At 40.3% G+C, this 23,324-nt stretch overlaps 1 protein-coding gene across 1 annotated transcript; it reads left to right on the top strand.

The window, feature by feature from the left end:
• The first annotated feature begins 936 nt into the window (after nt 1–936).
• Nucleotides 937–22,704, top strand: LOC133539569 (adenylyl cyclase-associated protein 1-like). Its single transcript, XM_061881577.1, has 13 exons — nt 937–1,090; nt 7,595–7,699; nt 11,235–11,335; nt 11,505–11,582; nt 11,777–11,920; nt 12,161–12,246; nt 13,543–13,648; nt 13,801–13,975; nt 14,049–14,230; nt 16,478–16,601; nt 16,690–16,772; nt 21,593–21,736; nt 21,799–22,704. Exons 2-13 carry the CDS (start codon nt 7,597–7,599, stop codon nt 21,880–21,882), a joined length of 1,410 nt encoding a protein of 469 aa, XP_061737561.1. The 5' UTR covers nt 937–1,090; nt 7,595–7,596; the 3' UTR covers nt 21,883–22,704.
• The last annotated feature ends 620 nt before the right edge of the window (nt 22,705–23,324 follow it).

Raw genomic sequence — 23,324 nt, 5'->3', positions numbered from 1 at the left:
ACATAAATCAAACAAAACTTACTTGGCATGGCATGAAGCACGAAACTATGGCAAGGCATGAAACAAGTCAGCACAGGGCGACTGACTGGCAAAGACGAGCTTAAATACTGCCTCTGATTAGTGCTCGGGAAGCAGGTGAGCGGCCATTTTGTCCACCAGAGACAGGTGGACAAAATGAGTAACCAAGGAAACCAGACAAGGGAGTGGAAAAAAACAGGAACTTAAAGAGTCCAAAGGACAAACAGCACATGGCCAAACAAAAACATGATCAACAGACATGACATTTGATTTATTATTGGTTAGCTTCAGAATAACAAGAATAAGAATAAGAGACTTATTATACTCTAAAAATGTTGGTCTTACTTAAAAATGCACGCATTTAGTTGTATTCAGTGTTAAAATTATATGATATGGCTCTCACGGAAATACATTTTGAAATATTTGGCTTTCATGGCTCTCTCAGCCAAAAAGGTTCCCGACCCCTGGTCTAGGTCTTAAAATCAGTGTCAGTTGAGTCGGTCCATAGGTGGCCTGTAGGGATGCTTAATGTCCAGCAGATGTCAGTATTTAGTGACACAGTATTGACACAGAATCAGTTTTGCAATGTGTCGAAACGATACATGACGCCTCATCAACCCATCACTGAATTGTATTTTGATCTATGTTCTTAACATATAGTGAGCCAAAGTCAGTGAGTCTCGGTTTGAAAAATACATTAATTGTCCCCGAATACCACACACCGAACAGCAGGAAGCCAGTGCAGGTGAGCCAGTATAGGTACATAAAGGTATAGGTTTAGTATGATCAAACTTTCTTGTTCTTGTCAAAAGTCTCACAGCCGCATTTTGTCACAACTGCAATCTTTTAATGCGAGACATAGGGAGGTCGGAAAATAAGAAATATCCGATAGTCCTGGAACGCATCACATTTGGCCGGCCGCCTCCATATAAGGCAAAGGAAGGCTCGCGCAGACAAGGGCGGAAAGGCGGCGCGGTGGCAGCTGGGTAATTTCATCCAGGAAGAAGCTCCTGCTCGGACACAACAGACGAAGACGACGTCCAAGTAAACAAGCAAGTCACCGCGCTAGCAGGTAACAACACATTCCTTGCTCTTCTAAGCCTCAGGAACATTATTATTGTTTTTAAAAAAACACTCCCAACCGAGCGCTTCCTTCTCGTCCACAAGTCAGCATTAAAATCAGTGTGACGGTTAGCAACTCATGCTAATCAGTACTCTCACCGCCGCGCTATTATTCAACAATATGTCACTTTTAGTCGACCAAACAACAGTTTGTTCTTTCTACTTCTGTCATTTGTCCGTGTTATTGTTCAGCAAAGAAAGCTCGCAGGCATAATAATACTAATAATAATAGTAATACTAGTAGTAGCAGAGGGAGGGCGTGTTGGCGGAGAGAAGCAGGAAATGCCGCCACAAAGAGGAAGCACAGCCCAGCATACTTAGTTTGATTACCGTAAACATTTGAGGGCACTCACAATTGTCAATATGTCGCTTCGGAGGAATTGAGTGCACTTGCTTGCTTGCGGTGTTTTCATTGTGGCGATATTTCGTTTGAAAAGCGGCGTTTAACGTCACAAAAATGTATTTTCTACCAGTGCGTTTCCCACCTAGGCCTTCAGTGATGTCCTGTGTCCAATGGTTACCTCTCAGGAGGCCATCATCATTAATCCCGGCCTCGGGGTATTTATGTGTGGAGTTTGCATGTTCTCCCCGTGACTGCGTGGGTTCCCTCCGGGTACTCCGGCTTCCTCCCACCTCCAAAGACATGCACCTGGGGATAAGTTGATCAGCAACACTAAAAATTGATCCTTGTGTGTGAATGTGAGTGTGAATGTTGTCTATCTGTGTTGGCGACTTGTCCAGGGTGTACACCGCCTTCCGCCCGATTGTAGCTGAGATAGGCACCAGTAGTGATGGTTCCGGAAACACCGATGCATGGGCGCATGCGTCGAGCTCATAGAGCAAAACCCTGTGCCGGTGCGCGTACCACTTTTCGGAAGTCACGTGACCGATGATGAGCAGTTTCGGTCATGTGACTGATACGCGAACTGTGTCGCACTGACGTCTGCGCGCCAAACTGTTTAGAAGGAAGCGCATCTGTCAACGAGATGCTGCTGCCAACAGAATCGCCGCAGTTCACTTCTGTCGTTGGTCATTTGAAATTTATCGTCGTCAATCATTTCCGCCGTGTGGGAATATTTTGATCATATATCGCAGGGGTAGGGAACCTATGGCTCTAGAGCCAGATGTGGCTCTTTGGATTGATGCATCTGGCTCTCAGATTCATCTTAACTGACATTGCTTAACACGATAAATTATTATTTCCACTGGTAATCAGAGTTAAAAATAACATTCAAAATATAAAACATTCCTCTGCATTTTAATCCATCCATTCGTTTTCGACCAAATCTGTTCAAGAAGTCGCATTGATAAGAAGTATTTTATTTATTATGGGTTAGCTTCAGAATAAATGTTGGTGTTACTTAAAAATGCACACTTTTCGTTGTTTTCAGTGTTAAAAAATATTTTATGGCTCTCACGGATATACATTTTAATATATTTGCATTTCATGGCTCTCTCAGCCAAAAAGGTTCCCGACCCCTGATATATCGGGGGAAAAAAAGGTATTTGTGTTAATTCCTTGTCGTTTCATCCTGTTCTGTCAAAGTTTCCAGCATTGTCCCACCCACACAACCATCCAATTGGTTACATTAAAAAACGGTAACAACCAATCTCTTTGATAGATCAGTTGGTAGAGTGAAGGACCGTAGCTGTTCATGCTGAGTTCCCTCGGGCACTTGTTCAAATCCAGCTCGAACCCATTACCTTTTTACCATGAATTGATTAACGTGTACCCCGATTTAAAGGCCTTCTGAAATTAGATTTTGTTATTTAAACGGGGATAGCAGGTCCATTTTATGTGTCATACTTGATCATTTCGCTATATTGCCATATTTTTGCTGAAAGGATTAAGTAGGGAACATCCACGATAAAGTTTGCGACTTTCGGTGCTAAGACAAAAGCCCTGCCTCTACCGGAAGTAGCAGTTGATGATGTCACAAGTGTGGGAGCTCCTCACATCTTCACATTGATTTTAATGGGAGCCTCCAACAAAAAGTGCTATTCGGACCGAGAAAACGACAATTTCCCCATTAATTTGAGCAAGGATGAAAGATTCGTGTTTGAGGATATTGATAGTGACGGACTAGGAAAAACAAACAAAAAAAAAACAATTGCATTGGGACGGATTCCGATGTTTTTAGACACGTTTAGTAGGATAATTCTGGGAAATCCCTTATCTTTCTATTGTGTTTGCTAGTGTTTTAGTGAGTTAAATAGTACCTGATAGTCGGAGGTGTACGTCCACGGGTGTCTTGACGCGCAGTGTCTCAGGGGAGTCGACAGCAGCTATGGACGGGGCAAGGTCAGCTTTTCTCCGGTAAGAAGCGACTTTTCAACCACAATTTTCTCACCGAAACTTGCTGGTTGACATTCCGTCGTGTTTCATGTCCGCTTGACCGCGCTCAGAACCATAGTAAATTTTCACCTCCAGGAATTTTAAACAAGGAATCACCGTGTGTTTATGTGGCTAAAGGCTAAAGATTCCCAACTCCATCTTTCTACTTTGACTTCTCCAATATTAATTGAACAAATTGCAAGAGATTCAGCAATACAGTTCTCCAAAATACTGTGTAATTATGCCGTTAAAGCAGACTACTTTTAGCTGTGTGTTTGTGCGTAGCGTTCATATTTCCTAAAAACCCGTGGCGTTTTGCGTACACGTAATCATTAGACGACGTTTTAAAGACGAAACTCCCGGGAAATTTAAAATTGCAATTTCGTAAATTAAAAAGGCCGTATTGGCATTTGTTGCAATGTTAATATTTCATAATTTATATATAAACTATCAGACTGCATGGTGGGTAGTAGTGTCTTTCAGTAGGCCTTTAAACAAGTTGAAAAACTCTTTCGGGTGTTACCATTTAGTGGTCAATTGTACGGAATATGTACTGTACTGTGCAATCTACTAATAAAAGTTTTTATCAACAGTGCGTATTCAGAGCGCATGTAAAAAAAATAAATAGATAACAATTCCCAGTCCACAAGCATCCTCATTCACAACACTTTCTTAGATTTCCATGTTATGATACATGTTCACATTATTTATTGACTGTATCTAAAAAAGATAAAAATATATTTTTATTTAAATGAAGATTTGAAATACAAAGACTTGGTTTGTAGCTGAGATAGGCGCCAGCGCCCCCCGCGACCCCAAAAGGGAATAAGCGGTAGAAAATGGATGGAAGGTCATAAAATCAGTGTCAGTTGAGTCGGTCCATAGGTTACCTGTAGGGATTTTTAATGTCCAGCAGATGTCAGTATTTTTTGACACAGTATCAATACAGTTTTGCAATGTGTCGAAACGCTACATGATGCCCTATCAACCCATCACTAGGCACCAGCGACCCCAAGGGGGAATAAGCGGTAGAAAATGGCTGGATGTCACCACATGACCATTGCTGGAGAAATACTATACAGTAGGGCTGGGCGATATGGCCTTTTGTTAATATCGCAATATTTTTAGGCCATATCGCAATATACTTATATATATATATATATATATATATATATATATATATATCGGTATTTTGCCTTAGCCTTGGATGAACATTTGATACATAAAATCTCAGCAGGATGATGTTTCTATGTGTCTACATTAAAACATTCTTTCATACAGAGAAGGAAATCACAAAGTCAATTAACCAAAACTGTATTTATTATTTGAACTTGACAGTACAGATAAGAACGTTTTGTTGCATTAGCTCGTTGTAGCGCAGGATAAAACAGCAATAAGGTGCAGAAATGAATAGATTACTGTAATAATAATGGTAATAAGTGACAAGTTTGGCACACAACAATGGCAACGAGGATGGGATAGTGTCCCCTTGGATTTTTTTCAATGAAAAAAATGTGCCTTGGCTTAAAGGTTGAAAAGCACTAACCCAGCTCATAACATCACAATATATACCTGCCTTAGGCCAGCTAGAAGGCCTTACTGACAACAACTCGCAATCTGATTGGCTATCGCAACTGTTCACTTACAGCACACGGACGCCCGCATTGCTGAATCTGAAGGCCTCTGACAGATTTGGTACAGCATGGCAACTTAAGCTAACTGAATTCTGATTGGATAAGAACTCTATAACATAAAAACGACTGCACTGGAAGGATCATAATATGGCTAGGGCTGGGTATCGTTTGAATTTGAACGATTCCGATTCTTCTTGTACCGTGCCCGGATCAATGTTTTCCAGGTAGTCCCTGGAAGGTGGTATGTATTTTGTGTTAAGAGTTTTCCACCATATCCCTGCAAACATAAACAAACATGTAATGTTGCTGTTACTGTTAAGTCCCGGTTCTAATCGATACTCGATACCCAACAAATATGGCATGAATACTGTTGGATATATAGGGAAAGTAAATTTAAAAAAAATACTTTTCTTTGTAAATCTGATCATGATTTCTGGTTATGTGAGGCCAGCAGAGAAAGCCTTGCTGGCCCTGACGGCACATCACTGTATTTTACAATATCAACGTGTCACATAACAAATGGTTAGACTTGTCTGGGAGTTGGAACAGTTTTGACAAGACTTTGGTAAACCTCTGCCGACTTTGCTAGCTCCGCTAGCATTCACGAAGATCCCTGACAGACACGGACCAGCTTTATCTTGAATTGCAACAATATATCACTTGCTTAGTTTTATTTTCCGTAACTCAACTTTAAAATGAACCGTGTGGCATGTGTTTGTTCAATTTTAGATGGGACGTGCTGCACATGTGGCGGTCAAGTAAATGAGAATGACTTTGAGGTGAAAAACAAAGTTGTGCTCACCAGTTTTATTTCTTAATAACACTAGTGCAAGGTGAAATATAGAAAGTTTAATGTTGGTTGAAGTTTTCAGAGAACGCATCCATGTTGGCCACTTAGGATAAAACAAAAGGCGTGTTGTTGACGTCAGCCAGATCAAAGAGTTTCACGTTAGTATTACCGCTAAAGATTAAACATGTTTTCTTTTTTCGTGTTTAGTTCTAGCTACTAGCCTCGCCGGTGTACCATTACGCCCCCGTCTGGACAACTTTTTTCTCTGACCCGGAACGCCTCAGACAGGCTGTCGGGCGGGGCTCAATGGCAGACATCTTCCAAAGGTGTACGTACTTAGGCTCCATGAGCAGGAATTGAGGATATATGAAGACATCTCAAATGTGCTCATGTGCAAAGCCTTTTAAGATATTTTGTTGTTTTGCATATTTCTTGAAGAGACACTTAACTTTCTTCAGGTTTGAATGCTGCTCCTGGCACTAGACATCAATTAGGTCATGGGTTTTATTTAGGATGTGTGTTCTGTCCTTATCTAAATATATCTCTTGAGCATAATGGAGAAGTTATTGTACAACTCTCTGCAAGCACGTGCAACATTAAAAGGGCGAGGGTGACTCATTTACTGGCAAGATTTCATTATTTTGAAGTGTACAATGTCAACATTTTAGTCTTGGTTCTTTACTCAACAGCTAGTTTCCAACCCTGTGTGACATAGTTCTAATCTTGGTTTTCCCCCGTTTAATTCTCTAATACACCATTTCCTTAAAATACACTTCGGGACTGGTTGTGTAGTTGGAAGACAGGCTGCCAAAAAAAACAGCAAAAGTATGCATCCAGTCCGCTACGCCAAAGCCTCATGGAGGAAAACTAAAGAAAGAGCTGACCATACAATTAAGGAGCTTGGTACCAGAAAAACATTTGTTGTTTGGACACACGTTGGCTGCAATGAGGATGACATCAGACCAAAAATTAAAGTCGTAGTCAAGTGTGGAATAAAAGTGCATTAACCAAAATTAAGGTGGATATTTCTAATAGTTGTGCTAGTTTTCTTTCCCCCATTGTCACCCATCCCTACTCGCACGTAACAACCTTTTGAAAACAAGGTGGCTGTAGTTAAAATTGTTGACGTCATCGTGTTTTCAGCCAGGTAGAGACACCACCTGACACTGGTGGTGTCACGTAACCGCAGTCTTACATAAGATTGATCTTTCTGGCTAGGTGTGGTTTGGTCAGATACTGGTAGAACATTTAAACTGGTAAGAAATAATTGCAATCCCTGTATGGTTTGGAAAGTCAAATTTTGGCCACAAATGGCTTACCTGGCTTGACAGGGTGTGTCTGCACACTGGAGTCTGTGTCTATGTACCTTTTTTCCCGAAGCAAGTCCTAACCTGCTTCCCAGCAGACATTCCTTGCTTTTATCACCTAAGCATTCAATGGTAGAAAGGTTTAGTGTACATTTTTTGCCCCCACCTCCTGATGAAAATCAGTTTCCAGTTAATATATTAAACTCCAATTGAGCTATGATGATTAATGCCCACACTGTTATAAATCTGATGTAGGAAAAATAACCTGATAATTTACATGTTGGTCAGAAGCTGCTGCTATTGATCATTTTTCTGTGTTTTTAGAGAATATATAACCGTCTTGGTGTCTACTCGTCTTTTCCTTACCTAAAGGCCTCTTTATCCACAGGTATGGCAGAGTTGGTGAATCTGGTACAGCGGCTGGAGGTTGCAGTGGGACGCCTGGAGGCTATGTCAGGGCCCGGTAGCAGCAATGGAGGGTCTGCTGGTGGAGGTAGTTATTTTTCTTTGAATAACCATATAACCTTTACAGAATACATGCGATACATACAGACTAGTTTGGCAAGTGTACAGTGGTACCTTAATCTATGAGCACAACCTACTCCTAAAACTTGTATTTTAAAGCAGGCCCGCTCATTCAAACTAAGTTAAATCCATTTATTCTGTGTTTGACCTTCTCAGAACAGCACAATTTCAATACGACTTTAAAAAACAAAAACATACTTTTAGATAAGAAGTATTGTTTAAAAAAACAATACCATAGTAATGCAAACTACAACAGTTTAGTTGTTTTAAGAATGTAACACTGTAGGTACATAATGGAAAATGACCATGGCCAGCACTCCCAAGAATTTTGTAAAGTTTTTACCTTTTCCAGCAGAATTGGAAAAATAGGGCTGGGTGATATGGCAAAAAAAACACAATTATGATTTTTATTTTCCATATCACCCGATCTTTATTTTACCACAATTTTCTATATTGTTTTCAACCTGTTAGTTTTTAAGCATCTGTACTAAAAAACCTAGGGATTATTTCAACATTTTGCTAACAACAAAGCAAATTAAAGAAAGTAAATGCACAGCAACATAAGCAAAGAAGTCAATGTACTGATATGATCCACTTCATGAAACTCTTCCAATTAAAGTGTTTACAAATTATGAAGAAGAATCCTAAACAATATTTTAAACAATATTGAAAATTATTTTAATAACAACTTTATTCATCTAATTATGTCAATCACAATTTACTTAAATATGTATTCACAAGAACTTTAATATTTATTATTTGTGGATTTAAATTGTGTTTACAAATTGAGAACAGGAAGTAAACCCATGTGTAATGTAAAAGGGGTAGGATTGAATAAGTTGTGATTCTTCCTCCTCCTTTTAGTTTTCAGACATGTTGTAATGAGTAACTGGGGGAAAACAAAATTACCACCCTTGAAACCCAATAAAAAAAACACCCCAAAAGTGCCAACAATACTCCATTTACATTTTGTGCCTTGAATATTAACCCAGTAATAGTGATATACAAATTATTTAGAGTGGCACAGTGATCTCCAGCTTGTAATCACAAGTGTCTCAAAGGGCTGCACGGGCCACAATGAAATCCTGAGTTTAGATCCCACATCGGGGCAAGAAGTAACACAACCCAATGGGATTTGGATCATAAAGATCCTAAATCATGCTTCTCATTTGGATAGTAGAATAACAAGGATGCATTCCGAAAAGTTGGGACACTTTGACAGTCAATTTGGACCAGAAAACGACGGGAATGACACGAAAAGACACTCTGTTTCACCCCCATTTTCTTCGTGAGAATTAAGAGTAATTTTTCATTTAAAAATTGGAATATAGCAGACCTAGGTATAGTAAGTGGTGTTTTATTACATTTGTTGGCTGTCATAAAATCTGCAGTAAAAACAAGTGATTGTTAAATTGCGTTTATGAAATTATTGCGCCCTGTATGCTTAAAATATTCAAAATACATAAATAGTATACATTTGCCTGTTACTAAATACTTAGATCATTATCAATCTTTAATGGAAGTGTTTGGAAGTTTTTTAAGAGCTTTATAGGTATAATAGAATAGACTTAAGACCATGGCTGTAGGCATGTGGTCCTTAACTCTGACATCATGCCATGTTAATGAGGAAGCTGTGCTTGTTTCATACACCATTCCTTTAAATCAGTTGTTTTCCAGTTCAACATACGAGCTAACTTTGCTAACATTAGCAGCTCTTGTGAGTGACTCACCCCACGGGACCTACGGTGGCATCGGATGCTCAACCAAGGCAATTTAGCACAACTGACTACAACTCTCAATTTCTGACATGCCCGCAGTAAATGAATTACCGTATTTCCTTGAGTTGCCGCCGGGGCGCTAATTAATTTAAAACCTCTTCCCACCCCTGCGCTTACCAAAGGCATGCGGTAAAAGTAAGCATGCGCTAATTAATTTAAAACCTCTTCTGACTCCTGCGCTTACCAAAGGCATGCAGTAAAAATGTGAGTGTGATGTAAGGATGCTATCATGAAAAGCACATTTAATTAAAAAAAAGGTTATTATGGTCTTACCTTTTATGTAACGCATGTGTCAAATACATACATTTGTGGAGACTATTAAGCTCTTGCCTTTCTATTTACTGTTTGCGCGCTTCCCAGTCACGTGACCGCCACAGTCCAATCAGCTGTAGTTGTATGCCGGTAGCAGGAAGTGACTGGTATGCTATTTACTCTTTGGGAACTCTGTGCTCTCTCCCTGTCACTTGAGGGAGAGAGCACCCTCTCCTTCGTCACGTGACGAGGTTAGGGTTAGGTACCCTAATCCCACGCCGCCAACTCCAGCCGTGCCCTGCCTGTCTGTCGGACTGTCTGCTTCACAGGTATTAATAAAACACAGCTGCTTACTGTTCTTTTTAGCATACCGCTATTCAATAGCTTGGACCTTAAATCCTACTGAATAGCTCTTAATCTTCTTCCCTTTATGCGATTTCAAATTACAAGTATTGAAATCAGCCTCCTCCATTTTGAAAATGATGACAGGGGAAGTGTCATTCCTGACGTCACAAGTTTGACCGGGCGGTAATGCTAAGCATGCGCTAATTATTTTGCCAAGCGAGTTTGACCCGGCAGTAATTCAAGGGAGCCGCATACTATACACCCGGCCGCAATTCAAGGAAATACGGTAGTTTATTTAGATTCGTGACACCTTTTTTAGAAATAATGTTATGTGTAATGTACCAATTTTAAACACTTGCGAGGGTGTAAAATACAATCTATTGAAGATGTTAAAATGACTGTTTTTACTCCATCTAAAGCAGTGGTCCCCAACCACCGGGCTTGATTGGTACCGGGCTGCAGAAGAATTTTTTATAAAAAAAAATTTAAGTTGAATTTTTTTAAATTTTTTTATTAAATCAACATAAAAAACACAAGATACACTTACAATTAGTGCCCCAACCCAAAAAACCTCCTTTTTTCATGACAAAAAATAAAATACCCCCCGTTTTCAAATTATCAAGCGTTGATCGGTCCGCAGCTACAAAAAGGTCGGGGACCACTGATCTAACGGGCTTATTGGTATTTTTCTAAATATTACGTTACATGTCTTTTTCTAAAATGTTTTAAGTCATCCATTGCTAAACACATGCATCATTTGCATTCCAAGTGTGATGTTAATTTATTGTACCATAAAACATTTAACTAATTAAAAAAAAAAACATTCTGATTTTAGAAAACTTATCCTCCAGTTTGGGGTTATCATGCATATTTTCAGAGGGTATGTCTTTTTACAGGATATTTTAAAGGGATAAAAAGGCTTCTGAATATATAAAAAACAAAACTGCACTGCTCTTGCTTTATGCTTGGCGGCTGTAATTAGATGATGGAGCTATTATTTTAGTAAGGCCTCTTTCTACAGCATCACATTGGGATTACCCTTTTTTCTTTTTTTTTTTCTTGATAGTTTAGAAGGTTTATGTTTGAGTTTTATAAATGTCCAATTGGCCAATGTTTTTGTTTTTACAGTGGTATCACCCTACGTTGAGGCCTTTGACGAGATCATCAATGGCCCTGTGACTCAGTACTACTCTTTGAGCCAGCAGATAGGCGGGGATGTCCTGAAACATGTACGTATTGATTATGTAGATGCTGCTGGAATTAGTGCACCCTTAATGAGCATTTAATGTGCTGTTTATATAACTGAAATATACTGTATATTAGACTATCATTTGTAATTTCCTCTGCCATGGTGATAATATTCTCATCCAGGTCTTGTTTTTCTTTTCCTCCTCACAGGCAGAAATGATGAAGCAGGCATTCTCTAGTCAGAGACAACTTCTCATCACGGCCTCCTCTGCGCAGAAGCCCTCTGATGTCAGTTACTCATTTTGTTTATTTACACATTTTAAACAATTGCATACCTTATAATTACAATCTGCAGTTAACTGTAGATAGTTACTGCTCACACAAAGTGCTTATTATAATTTAGGGATTTATTTTTGTTCACTCTTAGTTTTTTTTTTTTTTAAATAGTATGTGAAGTGAAATTTCTCTTCCTGTTGGTCCAGGCGGTTTTGACCAGCCTTCTGCAGCCGGTGTCCAAAGCCATCCAGCAGGTGCAGGCATTCCGTGAGCAGAACCGTACGTCTCAGCACTTCAACCACCTTTCTGCTGTCAGCGAGAGCGTGCCTGCCCTGGGATGGGTTGCTATGGTGGGCATATTTCCCCATGTGTGAGACAGTAGAAAGCATTGTGTTTGCAAGGCTGTGGGTGAAATAATGACAACTCCTCGCCAACTGGGGCATGATGGTCCACAAACCGCTCGGCTGTTGTAATTTGGATAGCTGATACTCTACTCTATGCCTTTTTTTAAATGCATCAGAAGCAGAGCTTGAACTGTTACATTCCACAATGTACCACTGATTGTTCTCCATGTTGCCTCTCTGTTCCAGGACCCAAAGCCATGCCCGTATGTAAAAGAGATGCAGGATGCAGCCATGTTCTACACCAACCGTGTGCTCAAGGAATACAAGGATAAGTAAGGATTTTTTGTTCTCGATTCTGCTGAGATTGAGTATAGCCTAGCTATTTTCCAGTACAGCAAAATGTACAGTAATTGTTGCATAGAACACTACAAGTGAGCTTTTTTCCCCTTCCTTTTAGACTCTTTTCTAAAAGAGCTTTTTTTTTAAGTCAGCATTTATGCGCCACAAGCTGTCTGGTTGTGCACTTCCTGTGTTAAAACATGCCATGATTACAATGAACAAGCTTTCTTCAGTGCTGCTGTAATACCGATCAGGCTTTAGAAGTAGATAGAATTAAATAAACACACTGATTTGTTTGGAGTTGATCATGCTTCCTGAGTGATTGCATCACTATTTACACACATGTTTATGTGTGTAAATAGTGGCCTTAAACATGTGTCACATGTTTAAGGGTAAAAGTAAAACATTACCAGCAAATTTACAAAAAATATTTGTTCACACTTCTGAGAGTACAGAGCATAGAAGAATCAGTAATAAAGGACAACTTTAAAACAAATGTGTATATCAGTGGTGGGGGTTAAACTATGGAATTCTCTTTACAATGAGATAAAAGACTGTCAAAATATATTTCAATTGAAAAAAATATACAAAGACAGAACAATAAGATCATATGGACAGCCATAAGTGTTTACGTTTTACTTATTCTTTTGTCTGGTTTTGTATCATCTTGTGAGGTGTAAATGATTTTTTTTTTCAGTTTGTATTTCATGAAACTTTGCACTTGTACTTTTTTGTTGTTTTTTTTCTTTGTTTTCATTATATTTGGATGTATTTGTTGGTTTGTAAGATATCCATTAAGTAAGACTATGTATTATGTTGAAAGGGGCAGGAAAATATAGGATTTTTCTTCATCCTGCTTCTTCTCAGTGAAGTGAATTATATTTATATAGCGCTTTTCTCTAGTGACTCAAAGCGCTTCACATAGGAAAACCCAATATCTAAGTTACATTTAAACCAGTGTGGGTGGCACTGGGAGCGGGTGGGTAAAGTGTCTTGCCCAAGGACACAACGGCAGTGACTAGGATGGCGGATTCGAACCTGGAACCCTCAAGTTGCTGGCACGGCGACTCTACCAACCGAGCTATTCCGCCCCCAGGCATTGGTGTATAATTGTCTATCGACCAAAGATGCACATCAATGAAGGAGATAAAGAAAAAATGAATGAAAAACTATTGAATGTCGGGTCAAATCAATATTATTCCAATGTGATCAGATTACTCAGGATGCATGAGGTTCCATCTTCTATTATAAAAATCAAAGACAACAATTCTTCCCTGTCATGCTCGCAGGGACAAGAAGCATGTGGACTGGGTGCGGGCATATGTGTCCATCTGGACCGAAATGCAGAGTTACATCAAGCAGCACCACACCACCGGTCTGTCTTGGAGCAAGACCGTGAGTTTCACAATAGCTGCTGTCTTAACTTGCATACTTCCTTCTGTTAGTTTGCTTGCATAGAAGTGGACAAAGTTTCTGACTCAACTGGTATCCTTTAGGTAGACTGGTGCGGTTTATCACAAATAAAAACATAATGATTTCCTCCGCAGGGCCCAGTGGCAACAACCGCTGCAGCCCCTCCCAGTGCGCCTGGCGGAATCCCTCCCCCACCCCCTCCTGGTCCACCTCCTCCTCCAATTAGCGATACCTCTGGCGAGAATGATGCTGCCCTCAGTCGCAATGCGTTGTTCGAGTCCATCAACAAAGGAGCGGACATCACCAGGGGTAGCTTTTCACAATGACTGAATTGTTATAATTGCAATATTATTAAATGTCCGGTATCCATCATTCCTTGCAGGCCTCCGGCATGTTAAGGATGATCAAAAGACCCACAAGAATCCTGATTTAAGATCTCAGACGGCTCCTGTCCGCACCGGACCAAAGCCCTTTAGCTCCCCTTCCTCTCGACCTGCTGCATCGGCTACCCCGACGCGCACGCTTCCTCCAGTTTTGGAGCTGGATGGAAAGAAGTGGAAAGTGGTAAGTTTCTCAGTCCACCAGGGGGGAAGCTGGCATTTTTCTAGGTTGCTGTTGTCCATATCAAAAATGTCCCACCCAACAGAGGTTGGACAGCGATTCCGTTTAAGAGAATGTTGGAATGATGGGTCAGTAGTGTACATTCTCTCGGGGTGTTCGAAAAATATCAGGCTGATATGAGAAATTATGGCGTCTGATAACCTATTAAACGCTCCAGTGAGGCGAGATTTCACGTATTGTGCTGTAGGTGGGTTAGAGTGAGCAGATCCAGCGCTCCTTTTCTCATGCGTGCCCTGCTGTGATCCTGTCGTAAACTTCCTCCAAACTCATTGTAAAACAAACATGGCGTCTTCATTGTTTTAGAGCAGGGGTGTCAGGCCCGTGAACAGGTTTTATCAGGCCCGCGGGATGAGTTTGCTAAGTATAAAAATTAGCTGAAATTTTTGAATGAAAGAAATCGCTGTTTTAAATGTGTCCACTAGATGTCACAATAACAAATCTTTGTAGATTATGATACATATGTAAAAAAAAAAAAAAAACATTCAAGGAAAATGAGCAAACTACATAAACGACATCCTGTAATTTGATTTTGATATACTTGTTTTTTCTTAATAGATTAAAAATTAAAACCAATGAGTTGACTGAACATTATTACCACATTAATTATTCAGAAAGTATAAATAACGACAAATCTAGCATACTATTAATCGCAACATGTAGGTGTAAAAAAAAAAAAACCCCAACATTAAGATTTGTACATTTTCAGAATGTGCTTGTTTTAAAAAAAAATCTGAAGATGTCTCTCTTTTTAAGTTATCGTGCCGTGATTTTACCAGTCCGGACCAATTGGGAGTAGAATTTTCTCCATGTGGCCCCCAATGTAAAATGAGTTTAACACCCCTGTTTTAGAGGAAAACGTTTGGGTGCTATTTTCTCCAAATATAGGGGGGAGGAAACCTCAAGCTTCAACATATCAAGACTTATCAACCATCTGAAACGGTAACATCACTATGACCATATTTTTTTAAATCCTAGGAAGATGCTGCGTCATCACTTGGTGAATGTGGTTCTAGAGTCAAAGCGCTTTGAGTAGCTAAATGGTAGAAAAGCGCTATACAAGTAAAATTAATTCAAATTGTTTTAGTCCGTCACAAATTGGGTTGCGTGGCACATGCGCCTCACCTCTGGTTTCTGCCCTGTGTTTGATTGATTGGGATATGTCTATGTTTTACTTTAGAAAATCTTTTTAAAATTAATGCAACCGTACAGTGAGTTTATATCCTGTCAGTTGACAAATTATTCATTAAGTTTTCTTTTTCATGGTGACCCGTTGATCGCACAACATTGGCGGGATGGATTATTAAATAAAGTACTATCTATTCAACAGTTTTTATATAAGCAGATGACTTCCACATCTCCTGTTATAAAGCATGTGGAAGGCAGCGGTGTATAACTGGCGAAAGGATTACATTAATTCTATACGTGTGAATATAGCTCAGATTTTTTCTATCGTGCAGAAAAGTGTACAGCCCTGAAGTCTAAATCAAAGTATTAGCACACAAACTACACTTTAGGTAAAGTAACATACTGTAGTCTTCTAATTCAGTGGTTCTCAAATGGGGTTACATGTACCCCTGGGGCTTTTTGAAGGTATGCCAAGGGGTAAGTGAGATTTTAAAAAAATATTCTAACAATAGCAACAATTCAAAAATCCTTTATAAATTTATTTATTGAATAATACTTCAACAAAATAAGAATGTAAGTTCATAAACTGTGGGGAAAAAAACCCAACAGTGCAATATTCAGTGTTGACAGCTAGATTTTTTTGTGGACATGTTTCATAAATATTGATGTTAAAGATTTATTTTTTTGTGAAGGAATTAAGTTGATGGATCTCTATTACAATCCCCAAAGAGGGTTCTTTAAGTTGATTACTTCTATGTGTAGAAATCTTTATTTATAATTGAATCACTTATTTATTTTTCAACAAGTTTTTAGATATTTTTATATATTGTTTTCCAAATAGTTCAAGAAAGACCACTACAAATGAGCAATATTTTGCACTGTTATACAATGTAATAAATCAGAAACTGATGACACAGTGCGGAATTTTACTTCATCTCTTTTTTTTCAACCAAAAATGCTTTGCTCTGATTAGGGGATATTTGAATTTAAAAAAAATGTTTACGGGGGTACATCACTGAAAAAAGGTTGAGATCCACTGTTCTAATTGATCTCTTTACTCCGCAGGAGAACCAAGAAAACGCACCAAATCTGGTGATCAGTGACACTGAGCTGAAGCAGGTGGTTTATGCTTTCAAGTGTAATAAGAGCACTCTGACCATCAAGGGCAAAATCAACTCCATCATTCTTGGTAACAAAGGAGCATGTTTGTTTCTGGTTTATTCTCCAGTGTCATGATATGGGAGTAACGTTGCTTGTCTTGTGCTTCCCCTGTCAAGATAACTGTAAGAAAATGGGGTTGGTGTTTGAGAACGTCGTGGGCATTGTTGAAATCATAAACTGCAAGGATGTCAAGATCCAGGTGTGTGATACATCATTCTTTAACAAACAAGGGCCATTACACTGAATCTGTGCCATTTTACTTTATTAACACTCTCACGGCTCAGCCTGAGGGATCGAAGGTCCGTATTATCGTGCAGCTACATTACCCTTACTGCTACCTCTCTGCTCTACGAGGGCGTGTGACATATGTAAGAAGGTGCGTTTGCTGTCTGTGAGAAGGAAACAGGAAAGCGCGAGAAGAGCCTGTAGTGTATTGCCAGCAGCTAAAAGCAACTGCATGTGAACCTATACTCGAATATTACGATATAGTCATTTTCTATATCGCGCAGAGACAAACCCGCAATATATCGTGTAAATCGATATCGTCCAACCCTAATCCTCATCCAAAATCCATCAAAGTCCTCTTCTTCTGTGTACCAAATGAACAGCTGGGCAAGTTCTCCATCAAACACGCCAGATTCCCTCTCCACATTTTCAAAGTCAGTCTCGTTGTCAATTAGCATAGCACAGGGGTAGGGAACCTATGGCTCTAGAGCCAGATGTGGCTCTTTTGATGACTGCATCTGTCTCTCGGATAAATCTGAGCTGACATTGCTTAACAGGATAAGTAATGAATAATTCCACTTGTAATCACCGTGTTAAAAACAACATTGAAAATATAAAACATTCTCATGCATTTTTATGTTCAAGAAGTTGCGTTAATGGTAAGAAGTAATTGATTTATTATTGGTTAGTGTGGGACTTGCCCTCTTGGGGGTTCTTCAGACCACCAAGAGCCTGTTTTAGGGTTCCAATATTTTTTTGTTTTATTTTTCTCTGTTGCTTTACAGCAATTGTCTTTTTCTCTTTCGTCCTCACTCGCGCTCTGGCTCCAGCCCCAACCCTGTCCCTCCTCCTGGCTGCTGCTTATAACAGAGCGACAAGTGATTAGATAAAAAGGCCAAGGTGGGCTGTCTACGCACCTGTCGTTGATTTCGAGGCCGGTCCTGGCAACATCCCGCTTTGCTGCAGGCCACGCCCCCTCCACAGTTAGCTTCAGAATAACAATGTTATTACAAAGAATAAGAGACTTATTGTACTCTGGAAATGTTGGTTTTACTTAAAAAATACACGCGTTTAGTTGTGTTCAGTGTTAAAAAAAAATATATATATTATATGGCTCTTAGGGAAATACATTTTAAAATATTTGGCTTCTTGGCTCCCTCAGCCAAAAAGGTTCCCGACCCCTGGCATAGCAGGTTGCACAACCATAAAAGTCGACTTCTCTTGCCCCTCTGCGCGTATTGATTCGCTACCGTGCTGGTCCCCTTCTTCTCCAGTGTGCTTCACCGGGATGTCGAAAGTGAGCGGCACCTCGGCCAGGTTGGTGATGTTTGTCTGCATTTTTTTTAATTTACTACGCACATAGCAGCACTATATGGTCACTGGGGGCGTACCTTTTTAGCATCTTCTCTCACCTGAAACCTTCACCCTATGACGGCCGCATGCTGTCCTCAGTCACGTCCGCTTTTCCTGTCATATAACATCTATGGCTTTTGGAACTCAGTGCGCACACACAACAACCTATCTGGATTCCATAAGGAATTGGTTCGATAAGAGGATTTGATAATGGGCTCAAACTCGATAGTTTCTTAACAAACATCATCCCTAATCAGATCCCACATGCAGAATACTTTGATTAATTTAAAAATATATATTTTACAGTTAATTCTATCGCACATTTAAGCCTATTTCATGGGGAGGCAAGCGGCACTGATTTGGTGGAAATGTCCATATACAGCAGGGGTCAGCAACCCAAAATGTTGAAAGAGCCATATTTGACCAAAAATACCAAAAAATAATCTGCCTGGAGCCGCAAAAAATGAAAAGCTGTTAGTGTTCATGAAGGCAACACATGACGTAAGTGTCTATATTAGCTATGTTAGCCTACTATCAAAAGGACTGTCGTAGGTTGATGCAAATCTTTGTTGACAGAAATGTTGAAATATAATATTTCTTCTACCCATTTTACAAAATTGGAAAACATTAGTGAAACAGAGGCTTCTTAGAAGATGATATGTTTAGATATAACTGTCTTAGAATGGCCAAAGGTCTAAGTTGAAGAAAATGGCGAGCTGTCTTCTTTGAATGGATTTATAACAATCTACGCGAGCTGGGTAACGTTTGCTGTGGTCTGGAACAACATGGCACACAAACAACTATCAGACGTGCAGCCAATATTACATACAGGTACGTCATGAGAAATGCAGATATAAATTAGACAGGACATAGGAAATTAAATGAGCTCAAATATACATACAAGTGAGGCATAATGATGCAATACGTACATAAAGCTATCCTAAATAGCATGTTAGCATTGATTTGCTAGAAGTCATGCACTCTACACAAGTCAATAACATCAACAAAGCTCACTTTTGTGCATTCACACACAGCATAAATAATTTGGTGGACAAAATGGGACAAAGAGTGGCATAAAACAAGAAAATTGTACATGTAAACAAACTCCAGTGAGTTCAAGGACTGCCAAAATTAGGACAAAACACTCGCCAAATACTCTCATCAGAAAAGCATGTTTCTTATAAATAGTGAGATTGTCCTCCTAGAGCAGGGGTAGGCAACCCACGGCTCTTGGATCACTCTGTGGCTCAGCTGCATACTTGCCCCCCCCACCCACCCCATTTTTCCAGGAGGTTTTCCGGATTTCAGTGCCTCTCCCAGAAATCTCCACAGGATAACACTCAGATTTTCACTCTGACAACAATATTGAAGGCGTGTCGTGATGGCAATGCCTTAAACGTCACCTCCACCATGTTGTCGCGGCTGCTTTAATACTAAGCTATATGAGTGCCGGCCGGCCACATCTAGTGTGCGGCTGCTGACTCAACGCGCAAGTGACTGCAGGGCATACTTGTTCAACAGCCATACAGGTTACATTGAGGGTTGTGATACAAACAACTTTAACACTCTTACTAATATGCGCCACACTTTGAACTCACACCAAACAAGAATGACAAACACATTTCGGAAGAACATCCGCACTGCAACACAACAGAACAGGTACGTTGGTTGGGGGGGGGGGGGGGGCAGGGTTTGGTGGTACCGTGAGTGTATAAAGTAGCCCGGAAGAGTTCGGGGTACATGGGATTCTGGTTATTTGTTCTGTTGTGTTACAGTGCGGATGTTCTCCCGAAATGTGTTTTTCATTCTTGTTTGGTGTGGGTTCACAGTGTGGCACATATTAGTAAGAGTGTTAAAGTTGTTTATATTACAACTAGGGCTGGGCGATATATACGATATATTGCAGGTTTGTCTCCGTGTGATATAGAAAATGACTATCGTAATATTCGAATATACGTTCACACGCAGGACTTTTAGCTGCGGGCGTACACTTCAGGCTCTCCTCGCTCTTTCCCGTCTCTCCTTCTTGCAGACAAGCAGGCTTACATACGTCACACGTCACATACATGCCCTCGCAGGGCAGAGAGGTTAAAAAAAAAAAAAAAGGGGGCAGAGAAGTAGCGATGTGGCTAATGTTAGCTGCTAACTTGGCCGTATGAGAGAAAGATGGTGCGGATCTGGTAACAAATGAAGGAAGACTTAATTCCCAATAACAGCAGGGTTTCCATCGTCTGGCAGTGGTTCGGCTTCAAGTGGGAATATGTCGAATAGACAACCGTAATTTGTCAAGTGTGGGGAAAGCATTGCTATAAAAAGTAGCATTACTGCTAATATGTAGCATCATTTGAAAAGTCACTCGCTAGAGAATGAAGAGAATTTCATAACCTTAGTAACATACAACATAGTGAAGGACGAATACTATTTGATTTCCTATTATGCAGCTCATTTTTATTTGACACTTAAAATGTCTCTGACAAGCTTGAACTTTATGTTTTGGAAATGACTTGAACGTTTGTGCCATTGCTTAATAACTTTTTAATAAATACACTTTTGTTCAATTGACTTAGCTGTGATTTCCCTCTCTGCATGAAAGTTTAAAAGTAGCATATATGAATGCAGTATGAAGAATGTTTTAATGTAGACACATAGAATCATCATACTGCTGTCATTATATGCATCAAGTGTTCATTCAAGGCCAAGGCAAAATATCGTAATGTATATCGCGATATGGCCTAAAAATATCACGATATTAAAAAAAGGCAATATCGCCCAGCCCTAATTACAACCCTCAGTGTAACCTGTATGGTTGTTGAGCAAGTATAACTTGCAGTCATTTGTGTGTCTGCAGAAGCCTCATACAACATGTCAATGGGCTGGTAAGCTGTGTTACGGTTGTAGGGGGCGCTAAACACATTGCTATCATAGCACGCCCTTATTATTGTTGTTTGGGTGAAAACCAGCAGACAGTCGAGAGAAAGGTTGTTCTGAAACTCTGTAGTCTCCCGGAAAAATTGAGATGGTTGGCAAATGTGATGTTGTCAAGCGGCATTTAAATAAAACTTGCGGGCCTCACTAATAATAAATGTTCATATTAAGGTGCGGGCTGCGTGTCTGAGACCCCTGGTTGATAGCACAAAGCAAAAAAAAAAACTTTGTACACTGTTATTTCATTTTAAATTTCAAAAGTCTCTTGTGGCTCCCATAGTTTTCCTTATTTTGTGAAACGGGTCAAAATGGCTCTTTGAGTGGTAAAGGTTGCCGATCCCTGTCCTAGAGAAACCCTATTAAAACAAATATATTTTTTCCCCATCTTTTTCTATTTTCATACATTTTTGAAAAGCTCCAGGGAGCCACTAAAGAGCCACATGCGGCTCTAGACTCCTGATATACAGTATCAGCCTGTGTAACAAATGTTGCACTGAGAAATGCTGTCGCCTCCAGGTTCTGGGTAAGGTCCCGACCATCTCCATCAACAAGACTGATGGTTGCCATGTGTACCTGAGCAAGGACTCGCTCCAATGTGAGATCGTCAGCGCCAAGAGCTCTGAGATGAACATCCTGATTCCCCAAAAAGATGGCGATTTTGTAAGTCGCGTCTGGAGTTTAAAATGCTAGTTTGTGTCCACTGACCTTGCCGCTTTCCATAGACGGAGCTTCCAGTTCCGGAGCAGTTCAAGACCGTCTGGGATGGCGAGAAGCTCGTTACCACGACAACCGAGATTGCAGGATAGAGTGGCAGCATGAGAAAGGGCCGCCTGTTCTCGACACCGCACACACGCCCCTCTACCCCCGCCATCTCGCCCACCTGACTGATATGACCCCACTCACCAGCTAACCCACACTGTAGAGGTGAGAATCGAATGTCATGCGTTAACACCCGCCCCTCCTAGCCCTTCCTTCCCACAGCCAACGAGGACTTGCTCACTTTTATCGGAAGCATTTCCTCCAGCCAATTAGCAGGGAGCACTTTTCCATGAGCATCTGGATAATGTTATGCTTTACACCTCAATTGGAGGGGTTGTAGTTTAGTTGGTTTTTTTTTTCCTGGGGCCAGTCAGGCATAATTGTCAGAATACTTCATCCATTTTTTACAGCGGCTTATATGCAATTCAATGAAGCACTTGTTAACAAATCCTTTCCGTGGTCTCTATATCGCACATTGAAAATAGACATTTAATATTGTCAGCACATTTAAAATTGGGTCGTGCGTGCAAATGCCAGATCTTCTAACCTTACAAGGAAATTGGTCATCTTGTTGGACTACAACAAGATCATATTCGCATATGCTTGTGTGCACATTCCCGAGTATTACATTCCATGTTAGGACCGGTTGTGGCGAAAAGCAAGGCGATCCAGCCTGTTAGCTTTTGAGGCTAAGTGGTTTCTCAGAGAGATGTCAGCATGTTTTTGAGATACTTCACTCATTAGCCATGATTGCACAGTTTGGCTAGCAGTCCTTTTTATATTGTCTCTTTCTTTAACCTTTTTTTGGGGGGGGCAGGGTCCACAATCTGCTCATTAGTACTGGAGACATCATTAAAATGTTGCAATAACATGCATGTGTTTTCATTTCTTACATTTGGATTCATCAGGATTTATCACAGGTTATTACTTGCTTGCTAGATAAAAATGTCCGAAAACATCGGCCGATAAATCCTTTTAAATGTAATATCGGTTTAGAAAAGTAAAATGTATGACTTTTTAAAACGCCGCTGTACGGAAAATTGCGTCTCCCGGTCATACTTACCAACCCTCCCGATTTTCCTGGTAGATTCCCGAATTTCAGTGCCCATCCAAAAAATCTCCCGGGGCAACTTTCCTCCCGATTTCCACCCAGACAACAATATTGGGGGCGTGCCGGCCCAATAACATGATATCTACGGCTTTTCACACACAAGTGAATGCAAAGCATACTTGGTCAACAGCCATACAGGTCACACTGAGGATTATCTGTATAAACAACTTTAACACTGTTACAAATGGGCGCCACGCTGTGAACCCACACCAAACAAGAATGACAAACACGTTTCGGGAAAACATACGCACCGTAACACAGCATAAACAGAACAGAACCCCTTGCAGCACTAACTCTCCCGGGACACTACAATATACACCCCCCGCTACCCCCTACCCGCCACCTCATGCTCTCTCAGGGAGAGCAGGTCCCAAATTC

The sequence above is a fragment of the Nerophis ophidion genome, linkage group LG21 (assembly GCF_033978795.1).
Source record: "Nerophis ophidion isolate RoL-2023_Sa linkage group LG21, RoL_Noph_v1.0, whole genome shotgun sequence".
Lineage (NCBI taxonomy): Eukaryota > Metazoa > Chordata > Actinopteri > Syngnathiformes > Syngnathidae > Nerophis > Nerophis ophidion.
The sequence above is the reverse complement of the archived record's forward strand: the minus strand, read 5'-3'. Positions and strand labels throughout refer to the sequence as shown.

What these genes read in the sequence shown, in the direction of transcription:
- LOC133539569 (XM_061881577.1), top strand. Translation starts at nt 7,597, where the DNA reads ATGGCAGAGTTGGTGAATCTGGTACAGCGGCTGGAGGTTGCAGTGGGA. An exon ending in GTCTGTCTTGGAGCAAGACC is followed by an intron (nt 13,649 to 13,800) that starts GTGAGTTTCACA and finishes TTTCCTCCGCAG; the next exon opens with GGCCCAGTGGCAACAACCGC. An exon ending in CCCAAAAAGATGGCGATTTT is followed by an intron (nt 21,737 to 21,798) that starts GTAAGTCGCGTC and finishes CGCTTTCCATAG; the next exon opens with ACGGAGCTTCCAGTTCCGGA.